Source organism: Solenopsis invicta, chromosome 16, assembly GCF_016802725.1.
Source record: "Solenopsis invicta isolate M01_SB chromosome 16, UNIL_Sinv_3.0, whole genome shotgun sequence".
NCBI lineage: Eukaryota > Metazoa > Arthropoda > Insecta > Hymenoptera > Formicidae > Solenopsis > Solenopsis invicta.
Window position 1 is genome coordinate 10,260,807 of NC_052679.1, and position 16,306 is coordinate 10,277,112.

The 16,306-nt window shown below is 44.7% G+C and overlaps 1 protein-coding gene across 1 annotated transcript; it reads left to right on the top strand.

Moving 5' to 3' along the window:
• Nucleotides 1–7,523: 7,523 nt before the first annotated feature.
• On the top strand, nucleotides 7,524–8,141 carry LOC105196409. The gene has a single exon (XM_011162344.1). The coding sequence runs from the start codon at nucleotides 7,524–7,526 to the stop codon at nucleotides 8,139–8,141; it is 618 nt and encodes a 205-aa protein (XP_011160646.1).
• Nucleotides 8,142–16,306: the final 8,165 nt, after the last annotated feature.

Below are 16,306 nucleotides of genomic sequence, written 5' to 3' on the forward strand. Positions count from 1 at the left end.
AGAAATTTTGGATCCTCCGGTATAGACGTGCAATGCGCTCCGTCATTCATAAATGCACTGTTTGTCGTCGGCATGCAGCAAAACATATGGAGACACCGTCTGGATCGCTACCCGAAAATAGAGTACGAGATACCGCAACATTTGAAGTAATAGGCGTCAATTATGCAGGCCCCCTTTTCTTGAGCGGTGGGAGTAAGGCCTACATTTGTTTGTTTACATGCGCGGTCTATCGCGCAGTCCATCTAGAGCTGGTCACGTCGTTATCAACAGAGGAATTTTTACAAGCATTCAGAAGATTCATAGCCCGCAGAGGGAGGCCTTCTATAGTCTACAGTGATAATGGGAAAAATTTTGTAGGACTCGCGAACTTATTACAAAAAAATTAATTGGAAGAAGATTTCCCAATATTGTGCCCTTAATCAAATCGATTGGATTTTTAACCCACCTTTAGCTGCCTGGTGGGGAGGATGGTGGGAGCGCCTTATCCGTCTTCTCAAAGATTTGCTGAAGAGGACATTGAAGAAGACTTCGTTAAACTACGAAGAGATGAGTACCGTGCTGTGCGATTGCAAAGCTATCATAAATTCGAGGCCACTCACCTACCTAACCGAGGAGAACGATGAAATTATAGCGATCACTCCAGCCATGTTTATCAGTGATGTCCGAGAAGCTGGCGTTCCAGATTTAAATCAAATTAACAAGTCTCAATTCGCAAAGAGGATACGCTATCGTCAGAGGTTAAAAGAGGAATTGAGAAGCCGTTTGTGCGTTCAGTATTTGGGACAGTTAGCCAGAGGAACCAAACACGGGGCTAATTCCGTTCCAGTCGCAGTTGGTGACGTCGTTTTAGTCAGGAACGATACCCAGAAACGCTTGGATTGGCCATTAGCAGTAATAAAAGAAGTTTTCCCTGGTCAAGACGGACGTATACGAGTCGTGACGTTAAAGACGGCAAAAGGTGAACTAATTCGTCCAATCCAAAGATTAATCCCACTGGAAGTGAAACACCGGGAGGAAGAAGCTAAGAGATTTCACAAATCAGCCAGAGTCCCATCCAAAGCTACAGAGAGACCAGAACCAGAACCCGAAGAAGAGACAGAATCCCCAACTGAGACGAGTTTAAGGACAAGAAGCGGTCGTATGATTAAAAGGCCGGAGCGACTTGGTTTTAAGTTTATTTTTTTTGTTTTGTTTTAGTCTGTCATTTTTTAGATAGATTGAGTTGCTACAGCAAGAAAACGCAACTCAAGGTGGGAGAGTTGTTGAATACACGCCTTTTTTTTTCTTAAGTTGGCAACACAAGCGCGCTTCCAACGCTTGTGCGCCAGTGACCAAGTAACGGTCGAGCTGAACAGTATTAAAGTTTTGTAACGTGCCTCATGCACGAGCGATTGTTAGAGGAACGTTCCTATTGTATGTACATGATCTTACAATAAAATCCATCTGTCACTGTAATAAGCAAGAGAGTCTGTTGATAACCTTGCAGTCTGGCCCTGCAATCTGACCATCGTGGTTGTAACAGGATGATTACAAAAACGTGAGCGACGGCGCGAGATCTAATACTGTGCAGCCTTCCATATTCGAAATAATAGAGAGACAAAATTGTTCAGATAAGGGAATTTTTGGATAATAGAATAAACACATTTTTATATGAATTCTATGTAAGTATTCAAACAGAAACTTAAATTTTTGACAAAAAGGATTTCATATATGTACTGTATATTTAAACAGTTTATAAACATTTGTAACGTTACGCCCCTCCGCCGCACTACCAGTCCGATGCAAACGCCGAACACAACGCGTAAGATCGAGCACGTGCACGCGCTCGGCTAAGCTTGCCGCGATCACGCGCTACCGTGCGTGCCGCTCGCCGCGTTCGGCAAGCGTTCCTACTCCGGTCGGCCCAACCGCGCGCGCTGATTGGTACGTCCGACCGCGCGGACCGCTATATAAGCCGGGCAGCCGAAATCAGATCGCTCCGAGCCACCGATCTCGTACCTATTCCGCTCCTGCGCCGCGTATTCTCGGCGCTCCTTAGCTTAGGTATTCTCAAGCACTTCCTTGGGAACGGGCATTCTTGTTCCAACTATCTCGCGACGGGCATACTCGTTGGTCTTAACGGCTGGGAATACTCGGCCGATCCCATCCTTCGTCCGCGACGGGAGTACTCGTCGTTCCCGCGGCTGGGTATTCTCGGCCAATAGGAACCGTTCGTCCCGCAAATCCGTTCTCGGGGATTCTCAAGACCAACACCGTCGTCGGGAATACTCGATGCCTTCCTCCGGCTCAATCCGTAAACCTACTCCCCACGGGGTGAGACCACTTAGGTCTTTAACGGCGACAACTCTCGCGTATCGCGAAACCGTTCGCTGCACCACGCGCCGCCGATTCCGCGATCACGACCATCTGTCGCGCGGGCCAATCAGGGCCCGTTTAACAGCACGTTAAGTTAGCCGTTTCACGGCGACTCCGATTATTACCTCCGAGCGCATAGCGCATAATACCAGTTCGTCCGTTTCTTTAGTTATACAAATCCGTTCTTTTGTATTAAGTTACGCCGCGAATTATATTTTGTCCGTTCTTCTATTTTGCGCGGGACCGATTATGATTTAACCGAGCAACTCCGATTGTTACCTCCGAGCGCATAGTGCATAATACCAGTCCGTCCGTTTCATTAGTTATCCGAATCCGTTCTTTTGTTTAAACATTAAGCTACGCCATGAATTATATTTTGTCCGTTCTTTTATTTTACGCGGGTCCGATTATTGTTTAACCGAGCACTCCGGTGCCTTGGTATTACTTGTGTACGTCAATTACATCTGATAAATATATTGTTACGTTTGCATTATTATACTCAACACGGAGTTCTCATTACTACCAAAAAACCCTGGCATCCGGCGAGCACATCCGAGCAACCCATCACGATATCCCACTGCACCGAAAGATATCCCGATACTCCCGCCACACCGGAAAAATACCAGCGTTACACATTACTACAAAACGCTGTTCGGATAATTAAACATTCAGATAGTAGAATGTTCGGATATTAGAGTATTCAGATAATGGAACTTTGGATATGGAATACTCTACTGTATTTGCTGTCTAGTACGTGGAAACTATGTCATCAACTGTGTGGCAAAATAAAAAAATATTGGCACGCCATGCTCAATATACAAAAGCGAATACCTGCAATACGTGCTCACGACCAGACACACTAGATCTTTTCCGCGGAAATGCATGAATGTCGACATGAAAAGCGCCAACATCACTAGCAATATGTCCAACATTAAGAAGTTTTATGTCTAAATTACACTGCCCAGTGCACGCGCACGAAGATCATGCTTCTCAACGACCGAGAAACATAAATAGCTTTTGACGAGAGAGTAACCATTCTTAAATTCTGGGTAAACACTCTTAAATTCAACCTATTAGAAATCTATTGAATTTCCTGAAATCCGTTGAATTCCTCGAAGTCCGATGAAATCCGTCGAAGTCCGCTGTAATCCGATGAAGTTCATTGAATTCCGCGAAGTCCGATGAAGTCCGGCGAAGTCCGGTGTAGTCCGATAAAGTCCATGAAGTCTGATGAAGTCCAACATAGTCCGATTAAGTCTGATGAAGTCCGACGTAGTCCGATAAAGTCCATGTTGTCTGGTAAAGTCCGGTGAAGTCTTGAAGTTCGAAGTCCGGTGTACATTTATTTTCGGAGTGGTTACCCCCTCGACATTATCTCTTTTAGTAAAGAATCTAAAATGTGTGTAATGAAGATAAAGAAAAGAAAAGAAACGAAATAACGTAAAAAGAAAAAATTATGAGAGTATAAAATAAGTAAAAAATAGAAAAGAGAAAGGAATTAAAGGAGAAAAATATAAAGTTTTTTTATTAAGGACGAAAGAAGTTAAAAATGTAATTAAACACGAGTTTGTAAGTTTTTTTTAACAATGGATGCTGTGCGCGGTCGATCGTAAATCGCCGCACTTTAATTTTCAAATAGAGGGACAAAGGAGGAAAGAGACAAACAGATTAGGCGCCGGTACTCGTCTCGCACGAAACGATAAGGATCGTGACGATTACGGGAAGATTGAGATCGGTGAAATAATTGTTTGGAGAATTCACGGGAGTCAAACAGTTAAATATATTTATATATTATCACAGGTCCACTGAATGATCACCAAAGTGATCGAAACTTCGAATACGATTCCGTACACATACAGTTCCGCGCCACGTGGTAATGGCGTGACCACAGGGATCTCGCCACCGTAGATCGCAATGGTGCGCGCCGGGAGATCTCGCCACCGGAGATCTCATGCACAAATTCTTACCACGCGTGCGAAGAGCGTGTTTCACAAAGTCACGATTGTTCGATTCTCGCCAAACGGAGAATCTTCAGAGCAACCGCGGTTCGAGCGCGTTCGCTGCCGCGCTGCTGCGTGATCACGATATCGACGCGTGACACTCGTCGCCGACGGCAAACGCGAGCCGGTTCGGAGCACGCGAGTTTGCTCCGGCTTCTTCCTCACTCACGAAAACGCGCTGTTGATCGACTCGATCACTCTGCTATCACTCGCGTGAGTCCAGCGTTGCGACCGCGATCTTAGAGTAGTAACGAATCTCGGCAAACTTGCACACGGCCAGGATGCGTGTTGCTGCTCCAAAAACTCGAGGAAGAAGAAGGAAGAAGAAGCCGGAAAAGAACAACTCGCGTCGCCGTATCCGCGCAGAAAACAGGAATCGCGAGCGCTCTCCTCCCGGATATCTTCAGCGCTATGGTGATATATCGAATAACTTATTGATTTCGCGATAAGATAATCTCAGGGAGGTGGCGCCATCCCGCGATCTAAGTAAAGCGCGCAAAGAACACGACTGTACGTCGCGGTTTCATTTTCCATCTCGAAACAGATGCTTATCACGGTGTTTTGACACTGTGTGTTTTAAGAATTAAGATTTCATTATCCGAACATTATCTCTTTTTGCGAAGATTTTTAAAAAATGTGTGAAGTAATGTAAGAAAGTAGGAGGAAGAATTGTGAAAATGTAAAATAGATAAAAAATAGAATGGAAGAAGGAATTAAAGAAGTCGGATAAGATAGTGATCATTAAACTTTCTTAATCGGATAAGGTAGTAGTCATTAAATTCCTAATAAAAAAATATTTCTTTTAGTAAAGATTTTAAAATATGTTCACTGACGGTAGAGAAACGAAGAGGAATGAAATAAGGTACAAAGAAAGCAGGAAGGATTGTGAGAGGGTAAAACATTTAAAAAATAGAAAGGGGAATAGAATTAAAATAATCGGATACGGTTATGATCATTCAATAAAGAACGGAAGAAGTTAAAAGTGCAATCAAACGTAATATTGAAGATTTTTTAAATAACTGGTGAAGATAAGTGAGTTTGAAGATTTTTTAAATAACTGTGTCTGGCATTTCCGAATTTGTGTTACACTCCTGCGTGACTCATACGCATCCCTGCGGCGCACCGAAGGAAGAAAAAAGCCCACAAGCGAGAACGTTTTGTGTGCAGGACCATGGCGGATGATCGCGTATTAGTCTGTACAGTATAACAATAAATAAACACTACAGATCATCAAGTTCGGTTTAATGTGATCCTTCCACAAGCGCGTTTCCTATCCGTAACATTTTGGCGCCCGAACAGGGATTGGTGTGCAGTCCAAAAGTGAAAACATGGTAAAAATCACGAGCGGTAGTTTCACCGGCAGATTGAGGGAACTCATGGAAAGTTTTAGAAGGTGCGTCACAAATGCGCCTACACAGGTCCGCCGCGTCACACGTACGCGTGCACAAATCGAAGTCGTGTCTCACGCACACGCCTATACAGCTTCGTCGCGTCACACGTTCATACATCGAAGCCGCGACGCACGTACGCGCCTACACAGTGAAATCGCGTTATACGTACGCGTGCATACATCGAAGTCGTATCTCACGCACACGTCTATACAACGAAGCACGTCACACGTACGTGTCTATACAACAAAGTCGCGTCTCACGTACGCGTGCTATATGGTACATCAAAGTCGTGTCTCACGCACACGACTATACAGTCTCGTCGCGTCACACGTACGCGTCTATACAACGAAATCGCGTCTCACGTACGCGTGCTATACATCGAAGTCGTGTCTCACGTACGCGTGCTATACAACGAAGTCGTGTCTCACATACGCGTCTACACATTTGAAGCAGTGTCCGCGAACGCGGATACATCGCGAGACAACATTAAGTATTCGGACAAAAAAAAACAGTGAAATAAGTACGCATGAAGAAGGAGGCGTCCCAGAGGCGACCAACAAAAAGCATCAACGCAGAATCTTTTGCTACGAGGTTGGGCGGAGCAAGTCAGTGATTTCTCACTCCTCCCCTCCATATCCTTATCCTCTGTCCTCGTAACACAAATTGATTAATTTCAAAGTAATCAAATTGCAAGGTAAAGTCTAAAATGACTGAATTAAAGCAGTTAAATTTGAAGCGCAGTAATTTAAAGACACAATTGACAAAATTTCAAACGTTTATGGAATCAAAGGCGGCTCGCGATACCGTTTAAATTGAAGTCAGATTGTTTAAATTTCAAGAGGCGTCGTGTAAATTCGAAGAAGTTTAAGAAAGTATCGAGCTCCTTAACTTGAACAAAGAAGGCAAAATAATTAGTCGGGAAGATGTGAAAAAAAACGCGGCAGAACGAGCAGCTTTCAAAGAGCAATATTTAGATTTAAAAGCAGAAGGGCGAACAAAAATTAGAGCGACACAACCGATAGCGGGGAATGAAGACCGCGCGGGAGCACCCATACAAGCAGCAGAAGGTCACCTAGTACAAGAACGGATACATGTCAAATTACCGATTTTGAACCTGCCAACTTTTGAAGGTCAATAGCTCTTATTTAAAGAGTAATGGCTCTTATTTAAAGATTCATTTTGCTCATTAATTCATAACAATAGAAATTTAAACGCAATTCAAAAATTTCAGTATTTACGAAGCTCACAAAAGGATGAAGCTCTTCAGGTTTTGAATTGAACACTTCGGTCAAAAATTATGAGATAGGCTGGTAGTTATTACAAGGGAGTGTATACGTCAGGCACTCCGCTTCCATCGAGTGCCTGCGTATATGCAGGAGATGATCGGTGATTACCTCCGGGACAGGGGTATTTGTTACCCGGGGCGGTACGGGGTGACCCACAGACGGGGGATCCGTCGTGGTATCCCGCAGGGATCGGTCCTTGGACCGCTCTTGTGGGATCTATGTTACGATTGGGTCTTCCGGGGCGCCCTCCTTCGCGGTCTGGGAGTGGTGTGTTACGCCAATGACACGCTGCTCCTGGCCTGGGGAGAGGATTAGAGGAGCACTACTTGCCTCGCAGAGGCCGGGGTGGCACACCTGGTGAGTCGTATACGGTCATTGGGTTTGCGCGTGGCCCTCCAAAAGATCGAGGTCGTCTGGTTTGCCGGTTCTCGGGTCCACCATGCGGGGCCCAGCTGACCGTGGAAGGGATCCGAGTCCCAATCGGGACCCAGATGAGATATCTGGGTCCCGTCCTTGACAACAAATGGACGTTTGTGCCGCACTTCCTGCGGCTAGTCTCTCGAGTGCGCGTGGTTTCTGCCAGCCTTGGCAGGCTCATGCCCAATCTCGGGGGACCCGGAAGAGGAGCTCGCCACCTCTATCTTGGGGTGGTCCGGTCGGTCGCGCTGTATGACGCCCCCGTGTGGTACCCCGATATGGCGGCCAGTCGTCGCTTTAGGACGCTCTTACAGAGCGCCCAGTGGGGGCTGGTCGTCTGGGCCGCACGGGGATACCAGACCATTGCCACTGTAGCGGCAATGCTGGTGACTGGAGCACTCCCGTGGGTGCTCGAGGCGCGCGTGTACGCAGATGCGTACGCAGAAAGTTGCGCGCGCCGTCGGGACCCCGTGGCGGCACCCTGGACACTGAAAGAGCAGGAAGTGCGGCGCCTCAACGCGAGGCGACGTGCTGTCAAGGATTGGGGCAAGAGTCTGTCCCTAGATGGGCCGAGCTCTCGTGCCGTCGGCACCATCGGACCCGTTTTGAAGGAATGGGTGGGTCGGCGGTGCTTCGGATTCCTTACGTTTAGAGCTGGTGCAAGTGCTCACCGGGCATGGTTGCTTTGGTGAGTACCTGCATCGAATAAGCAGAAAACCCATCAAGATGTGCCACTACTGCAGGGCTCGGGTGGACTCGGCGGATCACACTCTGCTGGAGTGTCCAGCATTAGATGTTGACCGTCGGGTCTTACTCCGGGCCTTACCCTGGGAGTTAATGCGGCGGACTTCTCCCTGGAGAGCATGGTGAGTGCCATGCTCGACGGGGAAGAGAAATGGGGAGCGGCGCTTTCCTTCTGTAAGTCTGTTATCTAACAGAAGGAGAGCGACGAGAGAAGCAGAGTCGGTCCCAAACGCCGCTCCCTCGAGAAAAAAATGACCGGGGTGAAGAACCCGGGCATACGCCCGAGTCTCGTAGCCTCCGCCAAGTCACGGGCTAGAAGGACGAACGGACGAGATGTGTCTGGCCCTTCAGGCCGAGACTGCTGGGAGCTGCAGGGATCAGGCGCGGGGGCGCTCGATCCCATTGCACGCAGCTCCACGGCAGGAGAGACCGTTGCGTAGTGGTCCCACAACAGTTTCCAGATACGACGGCCTCCTCCACTTCTTTGGAGGGAGAAAGGGGCTAGGGGGGCGCCTGTTGGAAAATGCCTTGCATTCCCGGGGCATCCCCCACGTATCATGTGAAGGTGGACCACCATGGGGTTTTAACCGGTAAGAGTCCGGCATAACCGCTTCCCTCTTCACCGGGAGGGAAGGGTATCCATGAAGATTTCCCCATGTAAAAAAAGGAAGTTATTACAAAAGCGTTACGAAAACAAGCGTTTGATAATAAATACTTACACTAAAGAATTATTGGAGTTTCCAGCTGTATTGAAAGAAAACACCGCAAATCTACGAGGCTTTATAGATCATATTCGCACGCATACAAGGGCGTTACAATCGTTGGGCTAGCCGGTGAGCAATTGGGACACCTTGCTTATTTACATCCACCAAGTTGGACTACAGCACAAGGCGTGATTGAGAGGTAAAGAGCTCAAGCTAAAAGAAAGAGACTCCGAAAACATGCCTACCATGGAAAAGTTGCTGGATTACTTAAGCAAACGCTGCAGCACTCTAGAAATGCTCAATAAGGACAAACAAAAACAGGAGTCGTTCAAGTTAGCAACTCAGAAAAAATCAACATTCGAGAAAAAAGTGGCACTTGCTGCAACAAAGACGGGAAACTGCGCATTCTGTGAGGGAAACTCTTTCTTATACAGATGCGAGGAATTCTTGAAGCTTTCAGAGAATCAACGACAAGAAGAAATCAAGCATATAGGGTTATGCTTAAACTGTCTCGGAAGAGGTCACCTTGCCAGGATGTGCAAGGCAACACGATGCAAAAAGTGTTCGAGAGCGCACAACACGCTATTGCATATAGAGTCACTGCAACCTTCTTCGAAAAAGTGAGGTGAGAAAACAAAGTCCATAGAATCCTGCGAAAAGGATAGCAATGAAACAACAGGAAACAAGCACAAGAAAACACAAAATGGGGAGGCAAACCTATCAAGAAAGCAATAAAACTAAAAAGGCAATGATGACGACATCATGTGTACAAAGGCCCACAAGGCATGTGATGCTTTCAACTGCCCAAGTTTACGTTTATGACATATATGGCAATGAGAAAAAATGTCGAGCTCTGCTGGATCCAGGAGCGCAGACACATATAATAACGTCCAAGTTGGCACAACAGTTAAAGCTGCCAACAACAAAGGAAAATGAGCCAATAAGCATCATTAATCGATCGCAAACGAGTGTGTATCATTCCATGCAAGTTAAATTAAAATCGATGTATAACGATTTCAGCGTATCGATAACTTGTCTGATATTACTACATTTCACGGAGAAGCTCCGACAAGTGGAAATCAATCCGAGATTGAATTTAGCAAAAAACATGCAGTTAGCAGATTCTACGTATGGAACTCTTGGTGAGATAGATCTGTTAATAGGAGCAAGTCTATTTTAGCAGTTGTTATGTATGGAGCGATGCAAAAAAAGGGTTAACCTATCTTGTGGAAAACTCACCTGGATTCTGGGAGGCGATATGATCAACCCAACTGAGCAGTGCAATAAAAAGGCTTGCCATATGATAACAAATAATCAATTGCATAAGCGGTTGGAGAGGTTCTGGTGTCAAGAAGAAATGACAGAAGCAGCAATCTACACGAAACAAGAGCAAATGTGCGAAGAGTTCTTCCGTAAAACTGTCAAGCGAGATGTAGGCGAAAGATTCATAGTCAGGCTGCCTACGAAATCGGAAGTTGTTCTAGGACATTCCAAAGAAGTTGCATTGAAAAGGTTACATTCGTTAGAACGATGCTTGGGAAGGCAGCCAGAAGTTCGGCAACTATACATCGAATTTATGAATGATTACATTGCCTTGGGTCATGCATTTGTGTGTCCAGGGGAAGGCTTTGAGTCGAGAAAACACTGCTTTATACTGCACCAGCCAGTGTTGAGACCCTACAGCCTAATAACCAAGCTTCGTGTGGTGTTCGACACATCAGCGGACACCTCGACAGGAGTGTCGTTAAACGATAAACTACTAGAAGGGCCAAATTTGCAAAAAGACTTATTGAAAATCATAATAAGATTTTGCACACACAAATATGTATTAAGAACGTTCACCGGCTAATCGATTTCTATACAAAATACTTCAAATTTAAACTGTATGCTATTAATATCATTATCGATATATCCCCTAAATTCCAGGAAACATAGCGGTACCGAATTCGAGTTATTAATTTTCAAAGTTGCAGCTTTTAACATGTAAGATATAGCCCAAGCGTGCGCTGAAGTGACATTTTAATTCATAGCGACTGTGACATCTATACGATTTTTCTGAAAAAGTAGGATATGATGCAGGGCGATGCTATAAACAACATAAATAAAAAACGAGGATTCGTAGCGGTGCCGTTGTTGAGTTATCGAAGTTCGAAGTGGTGTATCCGACAGCACTTCGAAGCGAGTCGCCGCATGAAAGAAGAGCCGCCGCTGAGACGCGACAACGCCGCGCGCGCAGCACATATGCGTAGTAACTCACTGTCTAATCTTTTTTTTTTTCACGAATCTGCCATTCGATCTGCGATATTGATGATACATTGTACGCGTTGGTCGTCCTTTAACCTCACTAACACATGCCTGACGCTTGACGTTACGCAGCTCCTGTCCGTGTCACTCTCTCTTTCACTCCTATCGGCAACGTTGCCGGGTCTAAGCATTTCTCAAGGCAGTGTGTGTGTATACATACAAGACATCGAACACTCAACAAAAAATGTATTTGCATGGGAAGCGGAGTGGGGGAAGAGATGCGCTATGCACCGAGAAGTGAGCGTGTAGTAAACTTTTGGCTACGATTACAGCCGGTGAACGTCCTTAACAGCGGACATTGTTAAAATGTTTAGGCAGAAATGAGTAGCAGAAGAAGATCGTAATCTACAGTTAGTACTTTGGCAAGAGCATCCTGAGTTGTCGCTACAAGTGCTTACCCTGAACACAGTCACTTATGGAACGACTAGTGCCCCATATCTCGCTATGCATTGCTTAAAAGAGATAGATATGGAAGCAAACAAGGAGCTTGCTATCAAACAAGAATGAAGATCTTCGGTTAAGAAAACCGAAGACATAAGGTCAGAAGATGATGAGGATATCTCTGTAGCAGTAAAGGCCTTGGAACGAGATTTCTATATAGACAATGTTTTAACGGGAACAAGCAGTTTGGAAAAAGCAGTGAGATTGCAGAAGCAACTAACTACACTTCTCGCACGTAGACAATTCTCGCTGCTTAAGTGGAGATCCAATGATCCAAGAATGCTCAAGCATATAGCTAATGAATGCAAAACGGACAATTTTCTCATCATAAACGAAGCGGAAATTCAAAAAACCCTTGGTTTATTATGGAACTCCAAGGAGGATATTTTTCACTTCCAGGTTACAACAATAAACAAAGAGAAAGTAAACAACAGGACTGTATTTTCGCAAATAGCGCAAGTATACGACCCTCTAGGATTAGCAGGGCCGGCGATCATAGGTTACAAGATATTCATGCAAAAATTATGGGAGCTCAAAATAGAGTTGCACGAACCCTTGCCGTCGTCGCTGCTTATTGCATGGAAAACTCAAATTGACTTGTTTCACACAATCAACGAATTAAGCCTTCCAAGAATAGTAGCTCCAGACAATGATACACAGAAACTGGATCTTTTTGTATTCGGCGATTCATCGGAATTGGCTTACGGTGTGTGCTTATATGCGGTCAGCAGTAATAAGCAAAAAAAGCAAACTTCACATTTGATATGTGCGAGATCAAGAGTGACGCCGCTCAAGGTCATTTCATTACACAGATTAGAGCTATGCGCTGCTTTGTTACTGGCGGAATTGCTCAGGGTATTCAAGGAAGCCTGTCAAGAAAGTGTCGATCGTGTCTACCTTTGGAGTAACTCGACGATAGCACCAGAGTGGATAAAGACACAACCTAACCAGCTAAAGACATTTGTGGTCAACCGAGTTGCAAAAATTCAAGAGTTAACGTTGGAAGCGTGTTGAAATCATGTTTCATCATCAGAAAACCCCGCAGACCTCTTGTCGAGAGGCATCACGGCGGAACAGCTGAAGGACAGCAAGCTATGGTGGGAAAGTGGATGGATCACGTCTAAACAAGATTGGCCTCAGCAATCATGTGCGTCTCAGGTGGACACCTCAGAAAAAAAAAGTGGTAGTCACGTCCCGCAGACCTTCCGATCACGCGCGTACCTCAGTCACGCGTGAAAGGGTTGCTCTCTTTTATTTAGGACTACCTGCTTGGCCGGCAATATCCTGGGATGCCGAAAGCTAGGTTTGGAGAAGTGTTTCGACTGCGGATAGATTTGGGACGGACTCGTTCAGATGTGGTCCAACCGGTTCTAACCAATCTAGGTAGTATTACGTCGGTCTGTTGAAAGTAAGGTACCTTTCTAGAAAACTTTCAGGTGGGTGAAATGATTACGACGATGATTGTTTAATAGTGATGGTATTTATATTTATTGGTTCCCACGATGGTTCTCACAAAGAATAGTAATCTTTGAATAAATGTTTGTTTCTTTTTCTGAGGTGAAGAGAAGTTGGAGTAAATTCAATTTGATTTTAATTCACATGATTTAAACTAGCATATTGTAATATCCATATCAAGAGGTGAAACCCAGAGAATTATTAAGTTTAATTATATTACTCAAGAAAAGTCCGCGTAGGTGAACGTTTAGGGTAAAGGGCTTTCAAGAAACTTTTGCCAACTTAGTAGTCAGAAGAAAATTTATAAGTCATCTGTAATGAATAAAAATTTGGTCAGGGGGGCGTTTAGGGAAAAAGCAAAAATCAAAATTTCCTAATACTTTAGGAGGAAGAGAAATTTATAAATATTTATCAGGCAAAAATCAACTGGCTAGGGATTCACTTTAGGGAAGGCAAAAATCAAAATTTTCTAACTTCATAAGGGAAAGAAAATTTTATAAGTGTTTATTAATTTAAAATCAACCGAGCAGAGGTTCACCTTAGGGAAAGGCAAGAATTGAAATTTTCTAACACTTTATAAGAAAAAAGAAATTTTATAAGTGTTTATTAATTAAAAGTCGTCCGACCAGGGGGACGTTTAGGGTAAAACAAAATCAAAATTCTCTACACTTTGTAAAAAAGGAAAAATTTATATTAACTGTGCGAAAGAAAAATTAAGAATCAGTGAAAATTTATTTACAGGATTATTTAAAATTTAAAGTTACTAACAAACCTTAGTTGCGACAAGAAATTCAAGTTCAATTGCGACAAAATATTACAGAATGTAACGAAATTCAAGTATGCAATAATCTCTAACATTTAAATGAAAAACAGACTTCACGAAATCTGGCAAGTTACAATTTTAAGTTGATTGCTTTCAGTTTAATATCGTTGACGTCACCGAGGTGGGTACCTAGCCCTTAGAGGTCTAAAAATTATCAGATTTTAGGGAAGAAAAATGGTTGGCATCACCCCGGAGGGTACCTAGCCCTTAAAGGTCTAAAGAGAATATCAGATTTTAGGAGGGAAAGGTCTGGCGTCACTCCGAAGAGTACCTAGCTTTTTAAAGGTCTAAAAATATTCAGATTTTAGGAGGAAAATGGCTGGTGTTACTCCGAAGAGTATCTAGCCTCTTAAAGGTCTAAAGAGAATATCAGATTTTAGGAAGGAAATGTCTGGCGTCACTCCGAAGAGTACCTAGCCTCTTAAAGGTCTAAAAAGATTCAGATTTTAGGACGGAAATGTCTGGCGTCACTCCGAAGAGTACCTAGCCTCTTAAAGGTTTAAAGAGAATATCAGATTTTAGGAGGGAAATGTCTGGCGTCACTTCGAAGAGTACTAGCCTGTTAAAGGTCTAAAAAGATTCAGAGAGAAAAGAGTATGGTCTCAGAATTTACGAAACTAGATGAAAAATAATTCTAAGTTTTATTTGCAGGAAAAATTTGTGCCAGGGGTCTGTTTGTGGAAAAGCAAAATTAAAATTTCACTTGTCACTTCACTTGTCACTTCACTGCTTAATTACTTTCACATGTCACTGATTCTATTCTTTCACGCAACTATTCAAAATTCAGAGTTAAATGTGATAAGAGTCAAAATAATTCAGATTGTGCCATTGTCTCTCGTCCGTATGGACTTACTATGTAGTTATACTCCTGCTCGTGTTTTGACAACAGTGTTCACAGAAATAAATCCGCGCGCGCCCCGTTGCCGCGCGGTGGCCCAGCTCGCGTCACGTGGTCTGTCGTTCTGCGCCATCACACTCATTATGTTTCTATTCGTGTAAGACTCAACAGGTCAGTTTACAGGTCAGTGTGTTTTTACGCAATACCAAAGAACAGGAAACGTCGTAGTTCTTCGGGGAAGGTTCCGATAGCGCACAGTACTATTGCACACAAGCCACTCACAACCACTCATAGCGCTTGAACAGAAGAATATCACTAGGCACCAGCCGCTGTGATTGGCTGTGTGCAATAGTACTGTGCGCTATCGGAACCTTTCCGTTCTTCAAGGGAGGATCTATCGAGCTCTTCCAGGAAGAGGAGACGCAGACATCACGAGTCAACGCGGGATAGAGCGCGAAACCTCTCCAGCAACCCTTTTCGGCCACGCGCCCGGCATGCGAGATATCTTGCCGCAGCAACATGTAAGGCTGTTAGAAACTTTTAACGAGTTTCTCGTTTTCATGAAAAATTGAGGGCTTCCGGCGGGGACAGCCTCTACGCAGAAACACGACAAATCGGCGAATCTAGTTTCTTTGGCGGGAATCTCGACAGATTCAGGCAATGTGTCCCACACTCCCGAAAGGCTCGCAGACGAACAGACGACCAGTAACGGTCGGGGCAGCGAACCAAGTGGGTTTCCTTGTCGACCCGTATGTATGTTACGGCAAAGAGCACAACGGACTGTTCCGTTCTGCAAGACCACTTTTTCCTTTTCAGGGAGTGCTGACGTTCTTAGTTCAGCAAGAACTAACAACGTCGTATTTAGCGATGCCATAACAGTGGATACTAGCAAAGCGTACGCTATCGGAGAAACGACGGGCCCAGACTCCTTTGTCTTGGAACTGTTCGGCGAGCAAACTCAGCGGCCTCCGACCGCATCGTGGCTACCAGGTATTATTAACACTGCAAAAACCGACGTTCGCACAGGGGTTAAAAACGAGTTGAGAGACGCACTCCTCGTTAAGTACAAACCGAAAGAGGATATGGATTTTCTCAGCCCGCCCAAATTAAATGGGAAAATTTTTCCTAACCTAGGCAGTACTGCTAGGGTTCAGGACATGCATCAACTGCAGGCTCAGGAGCATCGCTAAACGCCATCGGCTTAGGTTTTTCGGATTTGGCAAATCTTGAAATTCTTCAGGTTTCGGAAGAAGCGAGAAACGCAGCCACAAAAATTGCAGAGGGTATTCGTCTCTTAGCAGATCATCATTACCGTTTGTCGCAAGCTAGACGAGTATTTATTGTCCAGTCACTTAATTTTTTGGCAAAAACGATATCAGATGCAGCGGTGGTGGACGACTGCCTTTTCGGGGCCAACTTTCCTGAGCAAATTAGCACCGCTCAGACGGTCGAAAAGGTCGCTCGCAAAATGGCCAGAAAATCACAACCACCGACACAGCCTGCTCAACGCCAGAAGAATATACAGCAAAAATCAAAAAACCCGTTGGG